Genomic DNA, 18387 nt, shown 5'->3' on the forward strand with positions numbered 1-18387 from the left:
AATGCCGGGGAAAGTTGTGGTAAATGGTTATATTTGTTAAACATATATGCTATTTAGTTTATTGCTTGGGCTGTTTGAATGGAAGGAAATAGGTTTATATATTAAATGGGCATACTATTAATTTAATGTTAGGGCTGATTGGAGGGAAATAGGTCTATTTGATTAATGTGTTTGCTATTAATTTAATGTCAGGCTGTGTTGAAGAAAATAGATCTATTTAGCAATGTGAATGTTATTATTTTAATGTTGGGGCTGGTTGGAGTTTTCTACATATTATGTACCCATTTTTTTCCAAATAGGGCTTCCAACATTCCAGAATCAAGACAAGCAGCAAGAGATCTAAAGGAACCAGCAGCCACAAGTGGTGAAAGTGACAAGTCAGGTAGGAGAGAGCAGGACAGTCTGCCAACTGTCCTGAGTCTGGTGGGACAGTTCCGAATTTGGGTGACTATCACGCTTAGTCAGGATCTGGTCTGACTGCAAGGACAGTTGGTAATTATGTCCCAGTTCACAGTGTACTGTTTGTGAAGGCAGCACAGCGCCCCCAGCCCGATCAGTGCTGCTGAGCACTTTCACTGCAGTACTTCCCCGGCACGCTGTATTCTACTTACTGAGGAGATCTCGTGAGTCTCACTCTCACGAGACCTCCTCAGTAAAGAGCGCACAGCGCGCCGGGGAAGGAGGTAAGTGCCGGGAGGGGGAGGGGGGGGCAGCTTGGATCACGGGGAGAGGGGGCCCTCACGGGGAAATGGAGGCCCCCTTAGCCCGGGGGCCTCCATTCCCTTAATCCGGCACTGACCACCCCTAATATTATTTGGCTTAGGTTAACCCTAAAACAATTAATAACCCTATTAGTATATAGGGTGATGCAAAAGCAAGCGCTTTTGCTGGCAAAAACATCAGGTTTTTAATGCAAACAAGCTTTTAGCATTTTGATAAATCCCATTATAATCAGTGCTGTAGGGAGAAGGAACATATAAAATGCAATATAAAGTGAGGTTTGTTTTTTGTTGTTTGTTTTATTTAAGATTTATCATTTATACTAATAAAGTTTTGCTGGATTAAGCAATACTAAAATAGGCTCTTTTTATATTTATATATATATATATATATATAGTACCGAAAAAACCACCCTATAAGGATGGGCCGGTACTTATGGGCAGTGCTGTGTGCTTGTCCCCCAGGCTAAAGTCTGCCAGCCAGACCCTGACAACAGCGGAGATGCAGTGCACATCTTGATTTTCACCAGAGTGCATAGGTTTACGGAGCGCTATGGCGGGATTTGCAGAGATGCAGACGACTGCACCAACCTATGCAGAGTACAGAGGAGACACACCGATGTACCTAGTTTTACAGAGAGCTGCAAAAGATTTAAATTTGCAGATTGGGATTAGTGCAGTTGAATAAGTGCAAAGTGGAGAGTACAATATTCTAGGGAGTTCCTTGCAGTGCTGAGCGACACGCGGCTATCTGCACTCTGCAAAAGGATTTCCTTTTAGCATCAGTTCTAAGCTGGCAGATATCAGCTGTCATTTTATACTTTTAACAGGAAGCATCTTCCCTTTGCCACCCTATGTGGGGCCAACGGGAATCAGCGATGTTGCGGTAATGGGGGTCCGTTCTAGAGGCACCTTGCACTTAATTGAATATGCCCCTAAGCATAAATCCTCAGACTGTATTTGGGACACTGGTATGATTATTCAGAGGAACTGAGAAGGTGAACCACAATATGATAGAGCCTGTGTAACAGTGTAGCACTACAAATCCCAGCCAGCTTCAGAATATAAAAGCACATAGTAATTAAAGTTTTTGCAGCACATCACAAGGTAAAACAACCCCCCAGACCTGTAACTGGGAATTGCCAGTACTATTGCCCCTCTGTCACCCATGTTCATTCTCCTACCAAGCAAATCTGACTGCGAGGAAGGGAGAAAAACAGCATTGATGAAGAAGAAGCAAGTCCTTGCAATTTAGTCCCTCCGTTCCTCCTGAGGGTGCTACATAGTTACAAAAGTAAGCTTCATAACGCATTATTTTACTTTCCTTGTAATTTGACTGTTTAATATACATAAATTGATACTCATTGTCTACTCACATAGAGAAGCCATTTCTTTGGGCAGGTCGGTGGGGAAACTTCGGAAGAAGTTCCCATTGGCAAGCACTTCAAAAGGAGGGGAGCTCCGCATCCCTCCGTTAAAGGCAAAGGGGTAAACCGATTGGGGAAAGCCATTGACGTGACCGAGTGGGGTGCCGGATCCGCAGAGGCGCTCCTTGCTGCTGTTTGCCATGGTCTTATGGTATCTCCGTAGCTGACTCAGCCTTAAAGTAACTCCCAGTGGATCCTCTTCAGACAAACCTGTCTTATCTAGTTATGTTGCAATAAATTCATCCTGGGCTCTCCTAGACACATAGATGTAGTGATTTAGTGGCCAAACGTTGATTTGCAGTCTCTCACATTTCTTCCTGTAGAATAACATAGCAATAAATCAGGGTGATATTTTATCAATGTCTTAAAGGCTTGTTAGCCTTCATTTCAGTGGCAACTACATACATGCTATGATGAAATGTAAGAAACAAGGAATGTACAATTGGTCTATACCTGCTGATTAAGTCATAAACCATAGTGAGTTACAGAGTTGTCAGTAGTTGAACCTGTTCACAAACCTGAATGTGTACATGTACAAACATCAACACAAGTACAATATGATGCACATAAGACACAATCATTTAGAAGAGCTAGATTGTTTGCCAGGCCCTTGAAATATCAAATAGTATAATAATATTTTTACCTTGGTCAAAGGAGTAAGGTTCAGTAACGCTCACCATTTAGTACACTAACTTGTATTAGAATGCAAAGAAAGTACAGAAAGTTCTGGGCTATTCACTGTAGCTTATAATTGTTACTTATCAAATAAATATAAACTTTCCAAATCTATTTATGATGAGTCTAGTTCTCACTCACATCCCTTGGAAGCCCGAAAAGGTATTTATTGTATAAAGTTATTGTAAAGCTGGTGCAAAGCTACATATAATGGATTCATTTACAAAGCAAAAAGAAAAAAAGCATTATTGTGCTTGTTTTTAAACCCCGTGCCTATGTTAACGCTCCAAAGACTAATTTTAGGACACATATGTAATGGCTTTGCATTAGTATTAGTAAAGTAAAAAAATGCATGGCTAACACGTTTGACATGCATTTATTATTAGTATTTTTCCTAGCATTTATGAGCTCACTGGAGCTCCCTGTAGGCCATCCCAGTGCATTTTCCTGCGATACACACAAAAAATAGAACAAGATGCATTTTGAAAAATCGAATGTGAAGGTGACACTGCTAAAATGCTAGTAATAACAGTATCATCATCAGCTGTTTATATAGCACCACTAATTCCGCAGCGCTGTACAGAGAACTCACTCACATCAATCCCTGCCCCATTGGGGCTTACAGTCTAAATTCCCTAACATACATACACACAGACAGACAGAGAGAGAGACTAGGATAAATTTTTGATAGCACCCAATTAACCTAGTAGTATGTATTTTGGAGTGTGGGAGGAAACCGGAGCACCCAGAGGGAACCCACGTAAACACGGGGAGAACATACAAACTCCACACAGATAAGGTCATGGTCGGGAATCAAACTCATGACCCCAGTGATGTGCTAACCACTAAGCCACCGTACAGTAGTGGATATGGTGACATTGGAAACAATGGTTCTAGTGTCACACCCAGTTAAAGGCGTAAATTAGACTTTATGGTCCAAAGGCTAATGGATTTTTGTAAAAAAAACCTTAATAATAGCAGCAACTTATGTAAAAGTAGTTGCAGGACTTGCACTACCCTGGATGTTCCCACTTTATTATTAATAGAATCGGTCAAAATTGATGGCATGTTTGCCACCCTTAAATAAGGCTTTCAGAAAAAGAGTTTTGCATCAGATCTGCATAAAGATACTTGATGATTAAGCCTGCTCTTTATTTGTATTTACTGTACTGTAAAGCTTATAAGCAGTTTAAAAGACAATTAAAGACACTTGTTTAAAATTTCCCCCATGCCCGTGCAATTAGGTTCAGCAATTTCATCACTTTCAAATAAATGATCTGAGCAGAACTCTGTAAGAGGTCCAGAAATATCAGTATTTATTATTATCAATATTTATTATTATTATTGATATAATTGTTATTATTATGTTATTTATATAGTGTCTACATATTGCAAAGTGCTTTACAGAGCATATTTGATCCTTAATATAAGTCCCTGCCCCAGTGGAGCTTACAATCTATATTCCCTGCTACAAGGTAACCAGCTGGTTTGGTTCTATGGTGCAAATGTGGTCAAATTCAGGCCAGACTGGATCTGATCTTGTGTGGTTAGCATTAGTAGTGAATGAATAGGGTGTTTTGGGAACAGCTATCACCCCTAAGATATTTCCATAATTTGTTTCTTAACTTTGCAATTATTCAGAGCATATTAATGGCTGTGACCTTTTGTGGTCTAAAGTCCTGATTATACATCTAAGCGTTAGACATTATGGATTCCTCTTTCAATTTCAATGCGTTTCACTATAAAAATGTATTTAATACTCTTTATTGGTTGTAAAATAAAAGTGCTGTCTTCCACATGATGCTATGCAATGTCCAAGGCTGGCGCAACTATTAGGTGACCCTAGGCCCACGTGACAGTGTTTAAAAGTAATCTCAATTATCCTGTATTATTATTTTCCCTGTGATGCCCCCACACTGGTGACAGCTAATCACCTGCTGCTTCTCCAGGTCACTGATAGGCTGGGACTGCGACGCAGGGCTATGATGTCACTGCCCTATTCTGACAGCTAAGCCAGACTTAGGATTTCCAAGTGTTCAGACCAATAAGTTTAACTGGATTTATACTTTTGTACTTTGTAGGTAAATAAACCATATGTTTTTGAAGATACAGAAAGAACCCACAATACTAGAAGACCTAATTCGGTCTAAACTGATTTGGGATTGAAATCTAGCTTCAAAAGCCTCCCTTTGTCATTAGAGATGAGCACATTTATGCTGCAGCAGAAGATGCTTATGTTACAGTGCAAGTTGTGTTTGTCACTCACCGGACTGTTAGTGCCTCTAGGTTGGGACATGGGTCTCTCTTGCTCCTGCCGGCGCCTCTCCTGAGCCGCAGCCGTCCGCCATCTTGACTAAGATTGCGCATGTGCAGAAACCCCGAATTGTTAATACCTCGCCTCTAGTCTCATTGGTTAATTAATCACCTCTCAGTACTTAAGGCACCTGTTGCCCTATTACCTTTGCCTGTTCTTGGTTCTCATTCCTTGAGACTCTGAGGTGTTTCCTGTTTCTGCTTGTGTTATCCGTTTGCTCCTGGACAAGTCTCCTCTCCACATCGGTAGTAGAACTTACCCGCTGCAGACTACTCTCGCTACCTCCGTTACCTGACTTCTTCTGGACAAGTCTCCTGTCCACATCGGTAGTAGAACTTACCCGCTGCAGACTACTCTCGCTACCTCCGTTACCTGCCTGCTTCTGGACAAGTCTTCTCTCCACATCGGTAGTAGAACTTACCCGCTGCAGACTACTCTCGCTACCTCCGTTACCTGCCTGCTCCTGGACAAGTCTCCTCTTCACATCAGTAGTAGAACTTGCCCGCTGCAGACTACTCTCGCTACCTCTGTTACCTGCCTGCTCCTGGACAAGTCTCCTCTCCACATCGGTAGTAGAACTTGCCCGCTGCAGACTACTCTCGCTACCTCCGTTACCTGCCTGCTCCTGGACAAGTCTCCTCTATACATCATTGGTACAACTTGCTTATTGCAGACCACTCACATTGCTCTGTTACATGCCTGCACCTGGACAAGTCTTCCCTCACATCAGTGGTACAACTTGCCTATTGCAGACCACTCACATTGCTCTGTTACATGCCTGCACCTGGACAAGTCTTCCCTTCACATCAGTGGTACAACTTGCCTATTGCAGACCACTCACGTTACTCCGTTCCATGCCTGAGCCTGGACAAGTCTTCTCTACAAATCAGTGGTAAAACTTGCTTATTGCAGACCACTCACATTGCTCTGTTCCATGCCTGCGCCTGGACAAGTCTTCCCTTCACATCAGTGGTACAACTTGCCAATTGCAGACCACTCACGCTATTCTGTTACACACCTGCGCTGGACAAGTCTTCTCTACATATCCGTGGTGAAACTTACCAGCTGTAGACCATTCATGTTTCCTTGTGATATAGCTACTACTCTGTATGGTACCTATTAGCTGGACTAAAGTCTACAAGTGCCTCTATATTGTAGCTGCTAGTGGCTGACTCTTCTACTATATTGTTGATTGGTCTTTGCCTAACGTTATCCAGTTATCAAGTACTGGCCTGCTATATGCTACCTGCGTGCTAAGGCACTTGGAATCTTTCCTCATTTTATCCTGTTTACTAAACTGCTGTTCCATCACAGTTCCACGGTGCCAAGACTCAGCATTTATACTATTGACATTCCTTTCCTCTATTCTACTGTATGGTTCCACTGATTCACCACACTACCCAGAGGTCCGCACTTCTGGTAAGTGTAGCTACACCTGGTGAATTCTGGGTAAAACTCCTAGTGCCCGTGACAGTGTTATATGACCCTATGAAGCTTGTATTTAAACTACTGTAGAACAAAGGAAATCTCCCAAATGTGTGTGATATGACAATGATCAATGGGAAAACTTCATAGACACACTTTTCATGTTCATAACAGAAGTAGAGATGTTCAATGTATTCAAGCGAGATATAAAGTTGTTTGAACCAACCTGGTTCAATGACCACAAACTATTGGTCGAACCAAACTCAAAAATATTGAATTTTTGGAGGGGTTTTGGCATCCATGGTTTGTGTTTGATGACTGGAAAGCTGTTCAAAGCTGTTCAAAACTCAATACAAAGTTCAAAGTTTGCAGGTTGCTATTAAAAGACGTTAAAATAAACTATAAAATAAAATGTTGCTTTTTTTCTGCCTATCGACCCGAAGTGTCTGCATTGTATAATATATTGTATAAAAATATTAAAAATTCTATAGCCACTTGAGCTTGACCATGAGTGAACCTGTTCACCTGGCTCAGTGTTTTTAGTTTATCTAAAGTTCACAAACTTATTGTCAATTTTCAAACTTTAGAAAGAGTTCGAGAACGACTTGTGAACAATTTCATCATCTGTAATAAAAGGCCAGTTATAAGATTAAGTGCTACACTCGCTGGGCCTTGTTGACCAAACGCACTGGAAAACACCTTGGTTTTGCACTGGTGAACCTGGATGGACCAGGCAGCATACATTAAGGCGCGGGTCTACTCACCATTCTCGAGAGACATCTCCACAGCAAGGTGTGCGCACAGGAGGAACAATCTCATGATGTGCATTATGCAAAAATAGATACATCAGAACAAGGTACAACATCACCTTTTATTGTATTAAACTTTTACGATTTTTTCTCCTAAAATACATCTTTTAGCCTCAGTTATAGCTCACATTAAAGAGAGTGAAGGAAGATCTGTGCTATTTTTAATATTACATTTTGCAATGTTGTGTGCGAAGCTTCTTATAGGATGAGAACAGAAGGCCAAAAAATAATCTGCAACAGGAAGTCTCGTCTCTGCACTGTTCCACAAAATGAGGCCCACTGGTATATGCCTAACCCGTACTTACCAAGGATTGCCCTCACTCCCCCCTAACCCTTCCCTATGGCTGCACAAATGCTGCCAACTTAGTATGGAATCTTATGTGACTCGGTGGGATTCTAGGTGCAAACTGAGGTGCAAAAGTTATTGCGCTTTGTAAATAGAGATTAGTAACATTTTCTAAACTGTTCACCAGAACATTCACTGCATTCTGTCTTTGGGTGTGGAATTCCACACCGAATGGTAAAGCAAATGCAACACTTGACCATTGTATTGCTGGATCCTCACACCGCTGCGTAATGGCCAGCTCCTCCGCAAAAAAAAATGCGCTAAATTTCACCGCAATTTGCTCATCTGTAGTAAATGACCTCCATTATGTTCATCGTGTACATGTAGATGCAGTTCTGTGGCGCAGGTAGATGCACTATGTATACAGAACTTAAACTACAGGTTAATGTTTTAATGACAAAAATGTTAAATATTGCTTTATGAATCCACTACTGAACGCTACCTATTAACCTCATACTTACTGACAAACCACTACGAACATTAGCATTTCTCTCCAGTTTTCTGCAATGTAATGCAGAAAGCAGAACACTGTGTACTCTCTGAAACAAAGTACATTTTAGAGTGTTTGTTATACCATGTAATCTAATTACCAATAAGTTAAACCATAACTTGTAGAAACACTGGCTGTCTACAGAAGAGTACTAGATTAACCCATCATTCATAGACATACTGTGAAGGGTTAAGTCCCAACAGTGGCGGCAGCTGAATGATAGAACAGGGTGTGGATCTGCTTTCTGTGTGTGTTTTTTTTTTCCCTCTTTTGAGCCGTGTCCAGACACGGTGGAAATGTGTGCCGTATGCAACATATGATTTAAATCAGGAGTCTTTTTGGGCTGTGAGATAAATAGCGCTTATGTTCTCACTGCCAGCGCTGGGGCAGGCTTGGCTCCCATCGAGCTGCAGCCTTGGCTGTACCACCCCGAGGGCAGAAACTGAGCTCAAATATTCCACATGGAACTCAAAACCACACTCCTAACTCACAACAGGCTTACTCTGTCCCTGTGCCGTCCTTACGCTCCCCCCTACCCTGTCTGTCACCCGCACCCCCTCCCTGCTATTTCCTTCGTTGGCTCTTTCTTTTTTTCCACATCCCTCCTTATTCTCCCTCTCTCCTTTTTCAATCTATAGCCATTCTGTCTTGTGCTTTCCTTCTGCTAACCACTTCCCTGAGCTCCTTGTGTTCAAAGGAGCCTCATTTCTCCATTATATCTCACCTCATGGTTTTCTTCTCAACGTATCCAGACTTTACTACTCTATTATACACTGTACTCATTATTTTTTTTAAAACTTTTTGCCCAAAAAATGCACTTGTAGGACAGGATAATGTTCTCTGTAAGCACTAAACACTGTAACTGGAAAGTCCACTTTACGAAAAAAAAGCAGTTCTACAGCAAATTGATAAAACCTTTCACAGTATGGCTGTTTCTTAAAACTCGCTATTAAATATGTTTTGCCACACAAGAAGCACCAAATGTGGCCACCAGATTTGTCTCTCTGCCTCATAACGAGCTCTACCCACATACAGCATTATTTTGTAAATAATTATAAAAGTGTGTCAAAGTGTAAAACTGCACTGTAAGGAACTCATTTAGAGTCGGACGCAAAGTCCGTTTAAGAAGTGTAGGAGTGGGAGTGTGCCGCAGCTTGGTAGGGTATTACGAGCGGCAAGCAACCCCAGTTGCATCCCACTCTTAATACCCTACTGAGCTGCGAGCAGTTCCTGCAGTTAGCTAACCGCTTGCGCCACCTAATTCCTGCCGCACAGCTTTAGCCCTGTTTTGACGTGTGTTGCCTCTGCGCCTCACTGCGACTAGGATGCATTTACATGGTCACGTCTTCAAAATTCCGCATTCCTCCCATTCTCTCGTAGTGAGTCGCAAGCTGTCGCAAGTGTTAATTGCGTCCAAGATCCAGGCGGATTTGGAGCTTTCTGCACATGCGTGGTAGTGTTTTTTGGTTAGATGCGCGTCCGACTAAATGAGGTCCTAAATGTTCTTTTGTTACATCACATGTACAACAGCACCCGTTTTACGGTGAAGCACATGGAGTTATAGGTCAAAGTGGCGGGTTTGTGGGACTGCAACGCTTGCAGTGTCCAATAGGAAGAATGTGTCCGTTTGAGGGTGGATTAGACACATAAGTGCGCCTTCTTTTGCACTGTAGTGGAAAATCAGGTTTTCAGTTTTGTGGGAAAGGGGTTACTGCAATAAAATGAAAGGGTCTGAGCTATATATGTTATCAGTATTAAAGCAATAAATGTATATGTTTAATTTTTTACCATTCCCAGTGGTGTAAGTGACTTCTGCCATAGAAAAGATAATTCTATAAGCCGCTGCATTCATTTTCTGGCTTTCTAACTAATTAAACGCTGTTGTTTGTTTATAAACATCGGTATATCTATTGTGGGAAGTAGCACAGTCTTTATCTCCCCCACAAAAATGACTGTAGCACTTGTGATGTCCCAGGGAGCGGGTCTCGTATACTTCTAATGGGAGGCATTTTCACCTTCTAGGGTACTTCTTCCGATGTAATGAAAAGCTTCAGACACACAAAAGTGACACATTATGAATATGGTCCCAATGTCTAGTGATTCTCATGCTTATTAGGCCAGAAATGAAAGTGAAAATATAATATTTTCTATGAATAAAGTGGTGGTCCTGAAGTGGCAGTAGGTTGGAGTTTGCTATAACGTTTCTCCCATACGTGTGTTCTGGAGCTTTGGGAAACCCACAAAAAACTAAGAGACTGATTTTAAGTTGGTGTTTCCAAAGAACAGGAAGTTGGCAGGGACCAAGAAATGCTCTTGCGCACAGAAGGAAATTACATTTGTTGACTTTAAAAATGGAACACAGAAGTCAACCTTTAGAGACAAAGCATACCTTATTATGAAGATTACTCCATGCAACTAACTCGTTAGTTTCTCCACTTTCAAATGGAACATTTGTACCCAACAGAGCCGTGCCCATGAAACGCAGTAACTTTTGGGATAGCCATTGGCCTATTCAGAAACAATGATGGATTCATGTAGAATTTGTTTCTGCAGACAAAACGTAATGAGGAGATGGCACAGAGTACCCGGACAAACTTTATTTGAAAAACAAAAGTGCTTTAAGGGGCATGACAAAAAATTACTTGGTGCCAAGGCAAAAACCATTCGGAGCCCCAGTCTCCAGCGGGCTTTAAGTCAAACCCATCTAATTACATTGTTATCCCCAGTACCTGCTGTCTGAGCAAGTCAAAGCAATGTGGCCACATATTCAGGCTACCAAAGATCAGCCAGAATGACAACAATCTTATCAGATTTTAATAGCTCTGGATGGAAAAAAAATCTGGTTAACCGAACAACCTGTTCTATCCAATGTGAGAATTTATGTGTTTGGCCAAATTGAAAATAGATCCATTGATCGGGACAAACAAGATCATCAGAAGATGTTATCAAGGCCATGGAAAGCATTACAGGCCTATTTTTTGCCTGTAAAAAAAGGGTCCCTGTGTTACAGAGCTGCCAAGTCTCTGGTGTTGGTTAGTGTTGCTCATATGGTTACAGAATCACCTGTGTTGCCCTCATTAATGAATAAAACAAGGAAGAGATGCTTCATTCAAAAGATAACAATTTGGTGACTCAAGCATAGCGTCATTGAGAGTCTATACCTATTTGTGCCGAGATATAGTTCATGTGGATGCTAATGAATACAGTGAGTCCCTTTCTGCTTCTCACTAAACAGGGCACATTATCAATGAGGAGAGCAGCATGAGTGCAGCCTAACAGTACCCAGTAAATAAGACAAGCTCAGCATAGCTCATTTTAGGGGCATGAAGCACAGAGTTACAGTCCAGTAAACATGGTGGAGGTCACAAGCCAGAAATCAGGACAAGTGGTAAACAAGGATAAGCAGAAGTAAAAACAAGAATTAATATGAAGGTGAATTGCTGGCAACCAGAAAATCGAGTGTCCAGTAGATAGATCCTCAAGCAACCTTAAGAATCCTCTGAGCGTGTTATGCATCTAAGCAATTAGCACAGCAAACATAGTTGAGGTCACGTAGCACAAAGTCATAGTGCAGGAAGCACATTAGAGGTCATGGTACGTAGCACAGATTTGTGGTGGTAAATGCAGCCTAGGTCAAGGGCAGGTAGCACAGAGTCACTGTCAAGTAAATATACATAAGGTAGGGTAGAATGCAGTCATGGTCCTGTAAACATAGTTACGTAGCATGTAGCTGTGTTCCAGTAAACATAATTTAGGTCAGTAGGAGAGTCCAGGCGGTATATTTATCAAGCTGCAGGTTTGAAAAAGTGGAGTAGTTGCCTATAGCAACCAATCAGATTCTAGTTATCATTTACTTAGTACATTATACAAAATGACAGCTAGAATGTGACTGGTTGCTATAGGCAACATCTCCACTTTTTTAAACTCGCAGCTTGATAAATGTACCCCCAAATGCAGTAAACAGAGCTGCGATCAGGAGCAGACAGGACAATTGTGGTCCAGTAAACAAAGAGAGGAGTAAGGATAAGACAAATAAAGAAAAAAGGAGAACACTAAAAAGTTAAAATCAAACAGGTTACTTGAAATACGGAGATAACCGCGCAGCTAGTAGATCTTATAGCGTCATTAAATCCACTGAGATGGAGGTTCCAGTGTGCTCCACTAGCGGGCTGCAGTATTGTGCATTCCAATAGGTGTTCACACTGATGCAACATCTGATGGGCACACAAGAGCTTCCGGCATCGTACCGCTAAGTAAGCAATGTGGCAGCTTCCATTACTAATAAGTACAAATATGTGCTAAAACAAGGTGCAGGAATATGTTTTACTAAACGTTTGCTGAAGAAGAAAGATAATATAGACCCTGTTTAAAATAAGTTAAAGTTATGCTTTAAGCAGCATTTGTTAGATACATAATCTTATTAATGTCTCCCAATCTGATTGACCCTGAGTACTCTAATGCACATAACACTTAATCTACGCAGGACAACTGCGTCAGTCTCCCCACCGCCATACTGATGACAGGAGCGGCAGGGGAATAAATATTTAGTGTGCACCAGACCCTTGAGCCATGATAGCCTTGTTATAACATAACAGTGAACATTGTCCATAGTTGACTCAGACTAGGGCAGTGACAGGCACAATGCGGCCCTCTGAGCCTTCACCTGGGGCCCCAGTTCTTCCTGCTTTACTGTCAGATGTGTTTGTTATAGCTTGTAGCGCTTAAACTGTCGGCTGATATGTTATTACAGATAGGTGTCTGTTTCTTTGATTAAATGTATTGTATTAACTTATGACTGAGATTAAGGGTAATGCACACCCCCCTTGAAGTTTAAAGGGCTGAACCATGCCCACCCCCACCCCGAAGTATATCAGGGTTGCCCATCATTGGACTAGGACCATACTTGCCAACTCTCCTGGAAAGTCCGGGAGACTCTCGAAATTCGGGTCGGTCTCACGGACTCCCGGGAGTGCTGGCAAGTCTCCCGCATCCCGCAATTGTGGGGCTAAAATGACGCGATTCGCGGTGAATTGCATAATTTTGGCAAAACGGCATATTTGTCGCGGGGGCGGGGCCAAAATTACGCGTTTGGCCGCTCCCCGCCCCCTCCCGCCCTCTAGACACGCCCCTCTCCCGGACAGACCTTGCCAGAAGTCGGCAAGTATGACTAGGACATTTGGATTTACGAAAAAGGGTTTTAAAGGAAAGGTCCATAACAAGCTGTAGAAAAAAAAAAAGTATTTGTATAATATTGCTGTAGTGTATTATTACATAAATAAAAAGAACTGTGAGTTACACATTGTATAGGCCTTTGCTTATGTATGTAGGCCTCAGAGTGCCTTTATATAATCTTCCCTTCAGCACATATGCTCCATGGTCTGCAGTCTATTCTAAAGTCATCTCAATGCAAAATAAGCTTTCACAAGGCATTTCTGGAATTTGCAGCAAAATAATGCTTAGTGCTACATTTTTCAGTCACATCAACCACCAAAAATGCTGTTCCAATTTTGTTTCAACTATCAGGTTTTACACATATAGCTGCGCTCCTTCTCTCACTCGTGTTGGATTATTCTGTGCCTGTTTTTTTCCATTGTAGTGAGTGACACATCAAGTCAGTGAAACACACGTTGCATCAGATTAATCAGATACCTATGGGTATCTCAGCTGTCGTCTCACAGGTAGGGGACAGCAGAACGCTGCTGTACTTACTGCTTGCCCTTTTACTTGGAACTGTAGAATGTTATGAATAAATTGGTCACAAGTTTAGAATCTTTTGTAAGGGTTAGAAAGATATAGGACTAGACTGAAGAAAATAGAAAGCCCATCAATCCTCAGCAAAACAGTGAGACTGAAAACACAACACACTGAGCTAACTTGCATCACAAAGATTAAATTGAAAACGTTTTAGTTGTTGTTGAAAAGGCTCCTGATTTGTAGTGCAGATTTTTTATTCAGTCCCATACTTTATGGAGAAACTGAAGCTGACTGATACTCTGTAAGTGGGCTAATGGCATGTTACTCTGAGCTATTATGTCCCATGGGCTGACTAATAAGAATAATATTCACACCACAAACCCGCAGAGCTGCATTCCTCAAACTGGGACATAACTCGTAGTGTGCTGAGAGGGTTAACAATTTCTTGTTGGATGCCCAAGAACAGTTAATTCGCTAACATAATAACATTGTTAGCCAAAGAGCGTACACCATTTTCTAATACCGGGAACATTTTCCGCCACAAAAGCCACAGCTGAAAATGTTGCCTTCAGTAAATACTTATTGCCTACTGGTAAGTAACAATTCTATGGGAGGTACTCAATTGTCAGCGAGTTGATATTTCAAGCGTGTTAAGTCATTTTAACGCTGTTTTTTTATCATTTTCGAGCGGGTTAATTTTACCCGCAATTCAATTCCATTTTTAACGCTACTTTTTTTTCATGAAACGGTCCTCTCGCGCTCCAGTAGAAGGTCTATTAAAAGTATAGGGTGTGCGAGAGGCAGCCGCGTTAAAAGCTATTCAATTGTTTTTTAACGCGGTGGGTAAAACAGGAATATATGTTGTTTTATCTCGCACCTCCTTGAGGTGTGTTAAAAATAAAAAACCTCTGAATAGTACTTGAAATCATGTAAAAATGTTGAAAAAAAGTTAAACTTATGTTTATCACTAATGCCTAACTTGTGTAAGTTGATTTTCTTATGAAAAAATATTGAAATAAAAAAAAAATCAGATGATTGTATGGTAAAAAATAGTTCAATAAAAAATATGCTAAAAGAATGTACTGTAATGTAGATATTATCAATTGTATCAATGTGTAATGCAATCTACTGTATGGAAATGTATGAAAAACCTTTTAATTGTGTTATACATGACAGCATTAAAACTCCCCTTCACTCCCATAAAATCTCGCAAACACAATTTTTAACACACGGGGGTAACGTTCCCTCTTTTTCAATTGAATTGCACGAGTTTTGCCGCTGCACTAACTAAAAACGGTCGCTGTTGCCAGCAAAAACCCGCATGAGATTTTTTTTTTTTTTTAACAGCGAAAAAATCAGGGAAAAAAACAACTCACTAACAATTGAATACCCCCCTATAAGACTACTTACACACGGGCAATGAAAGACACCACTCACTGAAGTTTAGGTAATTCAAGCTTTGCTTCAGTGGAGGTTTGAGGTACACTCGTTTACGTGTTTCAAAGCTGCGCTGTTGCATTGTTTAGTATAGTGCTCTCATGGCCATTAAATGACCATATTGCTCCATTATATGTTACTAAACATTAGTAAGTGTGAACACTGACGCAAAAGCCAAGTCTTGTGATAGCGTATTTGCCTGCAATATTTTTTGAAGCTAAGCTTTGTTGATGCATGTTTTATCGATTATAACACCTGTGTGTACAGGCCCTAATGTACCATTTGCATCCTATTATTATTGAGCTTTGCAGTTGCTCTAGAGCCACACATGCTGTAATATCAGGCAATTGGTGTTTAACTAGATTAAAGTCCAGGGGCCTTATTCATTAAGGATCTTAACTTGAGAAACTTCTTATTTCAGTCTCCTGGACAAAACCATGTTACAATGCAAGGGTTGCAAATTAGGATTTTGTTTTGCACATAAGTTAAATACTGACTGTTTTTTCATGTAGCACACAAATACTTGATAGCTTATTTGTACACTGAAATTTAAAGTTGATATTTGTGTGCTACATGAAAAAACAGTCAGTATTTAACAGAATACTAATTTGCACCCCTTGCATTGTAACATGGTTTTGTCCAGGAGACTGAAATAAGAAGTTTCTCAAGTTAAGATCCTTAGTGAATCAGGCCCATAGTTATCATTTATTTAGTACATTCTACAAAATGACAGCTAGAATCTGATTGGTTGCTATTGGCAATATCTCCACTTTTTCAAACCCACAGGTTAGTAAATATACTCCAGAAAGTAACTGCGCACAAAAAAATGAATTTGACAGATCAAAATTACTGATCTGTAAGAAAGGGGTGGAATGGGTTAATTTTAAGGAATACATGGTATCGTCCACTCCTGAAAAGGATTTCAATTTTGTACCAGCACAGAGGTGATGGAGATCGGGTCACATCCTATGCCAATAATGGGACCTGTTTTGCGTCTGCCTGTTGTACTTAGTGGGAGAAGTGAACTTGCATGCATAATCTAAGCAATATAATAAAACAAAATTGCCCCACTGTTCCACACATTCATGATTAATATAAACCATATATAAGGTTAAAATAATTTTTTATTTTACTTTAGTTTAGTTAATTGAAAGGAGTGGTATTAAAGAGGTAAGATGTTGTTCTTTGGACTTTTGGACTCCGCACATTGACAAGCAATTTTAGTTTGCAGATGCAGTTCTCAAGAGCGTAGTGAAGGTGTTCACCTTGAAGTGCGCTGGGAAGGTCACCAAGGTGCACGAGTGGCAAACCATGGTGCTTGTAATAACCACCACAAGGTGCAATTTAAATTGGGCTGAAATATCTCTTTATGTGAAGGGAAATACTAACAATTTCTAGTAAACGTAGTTGCATGTATATATATATATATATATATATATATATATATATATATATATATATAGTGGTCAAGATGGAAATTTAGGGGTGGCAGTATGGAAAATATACCTTGACTACTGTGACCTCCTGCTCCCTGGCATTACTGTCGCCCATCTATCCACGCTTCAGTCCGTCTTAAATGCTGCAGCAGAGGACTGATCTTCCTCTCTCAACAATCCACATTTGCAGAACCACTTTGCAAATTTCTATATTGGCATCCTGTATCCTCCAGAAAAGAATTCAACTTACTCACCCTCACCTACAAAGCCCTCACCAACACCCCTTCATCATACTTGTCTACTCTCCTGGAATTTCCGGGAGGCTCCCGGACTCCCTAAAGAGTAGGCACAACTCCCGAATCCTAAAAAAATCCCGAAATTAACGGCATTGAATATTGGGGGAGGGGCTTAATTGCGTCATTAAGCCCCACCCCTGCTATTCAATCCGTGAATTCCAGCATTTTATAGTGGGGGTAGGGCCAAAATGACACGTTCTTCAAGTCCCACCCCCACACGCCCACCTAAGCCAGCTTTAAAAGATTGGCATGTATGCCCTTCACACATCTCAAATCTCATATCAAAATACTCCCCCTCTTACATCTAAGTCTTACCTGTAGTACGCCTCTAGTAAACACTTCTCTCTCCTGCCTACAAGACGCTTTATGTGCCCAAATCCACTTATGGAATTCCCTGATCAGATTCTACCAAAGCCTTCAAATCTTTTCCCTGGAAGTTTATCTCTTCATTAGCGCTTACACTACTCACACCTTTACTAACCACACTAAAGCACCCTCACTGTCCCAATCTCCACTGTGAGCCTCACTCGCTCCTCTGGTTTCAGTTGTGCCCTTTTATAATTAAAATGTAACAGGGTCCTCCCTACCCTTTGTTTTCATGTCTGCATTTATTCTGTCTATCTTGCATGTCCCTGTTTATGTTCGTCCTGTTTTCCCCACTCTTTGGCGCTGCCCAGCACTGTGGCACGTTCTACAATAATAATAATAATAATAATTGTTGGAAAGCAGATGTGGTATCATTATGTAAAAAGGGAATACAGTAGGTACCAGGAAAATATAAACTTGTGAGCCTGACTTAAGTTGTGAATATGCACTTGATACAAACATAGTTTTGCAACTGAATAAGTCACTAATCAGACCGGCATTTTAAGTGCAGGTTACAGATTTGGCCACTTGTCTATAAGAAAAATATAGGAGAGGTTTCATCAATAAAGGAAAGGAGGGTTTCAATTATAGAGATGTTAGACAAATTAAAGTGAAGAGAGGTTAAATAATTAATAGGTACAAATATATTGAAGCTTAATACAAGGATGTGTCTAATAAATGACAAGGGGACATCTATGGTGACCAGGGACATAACTAAAAATGAACAGGAAAATTCCGACAGGGACCTCTGCCCCTCCAAGCAAGTTTCCAGCTTTTCGCCATCACTAATGACAAGACCACACGAGATCTGCTCCATCCTAAACCTCCAATGCACTATATACGTCTTTACCACTATCAAAGTTTTTTTCTGAAAAAATTCTAACCCATTAAAGCCTTGTCTGTTGCTCTTCACGCTTCTCACGGTATTACATAACATGCTAGTTAGTGCAAAC

General features: G+C 40.9%; 1 protein-coding gene across 2 annotated transcripts in view; it reads right to left on the reverse strand.

Annotated features, from left to right (window-relative positions):
* RARG (retinoic acid receptor gamma) overlaps nt 1-18387 on the reverse strand; it is a 145187-nt gene that overhangs the window by 95911 nt on the left and 30889 nt on the right. For both annotated transcript variants that reach the window (XM_075199174.1, XM_075199175.1), the window contains one exon: nt 2096-2463. In XM_075199174.1, coding sequence (XP_075055275.1) covers nt 2096-2288 — 193 coding nt within the window. In that variant the 5' untranslated portion in view covers nt 2289-2463. The remainder of the gene's footprint in view (nt 1-2095; nt 2464-18387) is intronic.

The sequence above is a fragment of the Mixophyes fleayi genome, chromosome 2 (genome assembly GCF_038048845.1).
Source record: "Mixophyes fleayi isolate aMixFle1 chromosome 2, aMixFle1.hap1, whole genome shotgun sequence".
Taxonomy (NCBI): Eukaryota; Metazoa; Chordata; class Amphibia; order Anura; family Limnodynastidae; genus Mixophyes; species Mixophyes fleayi.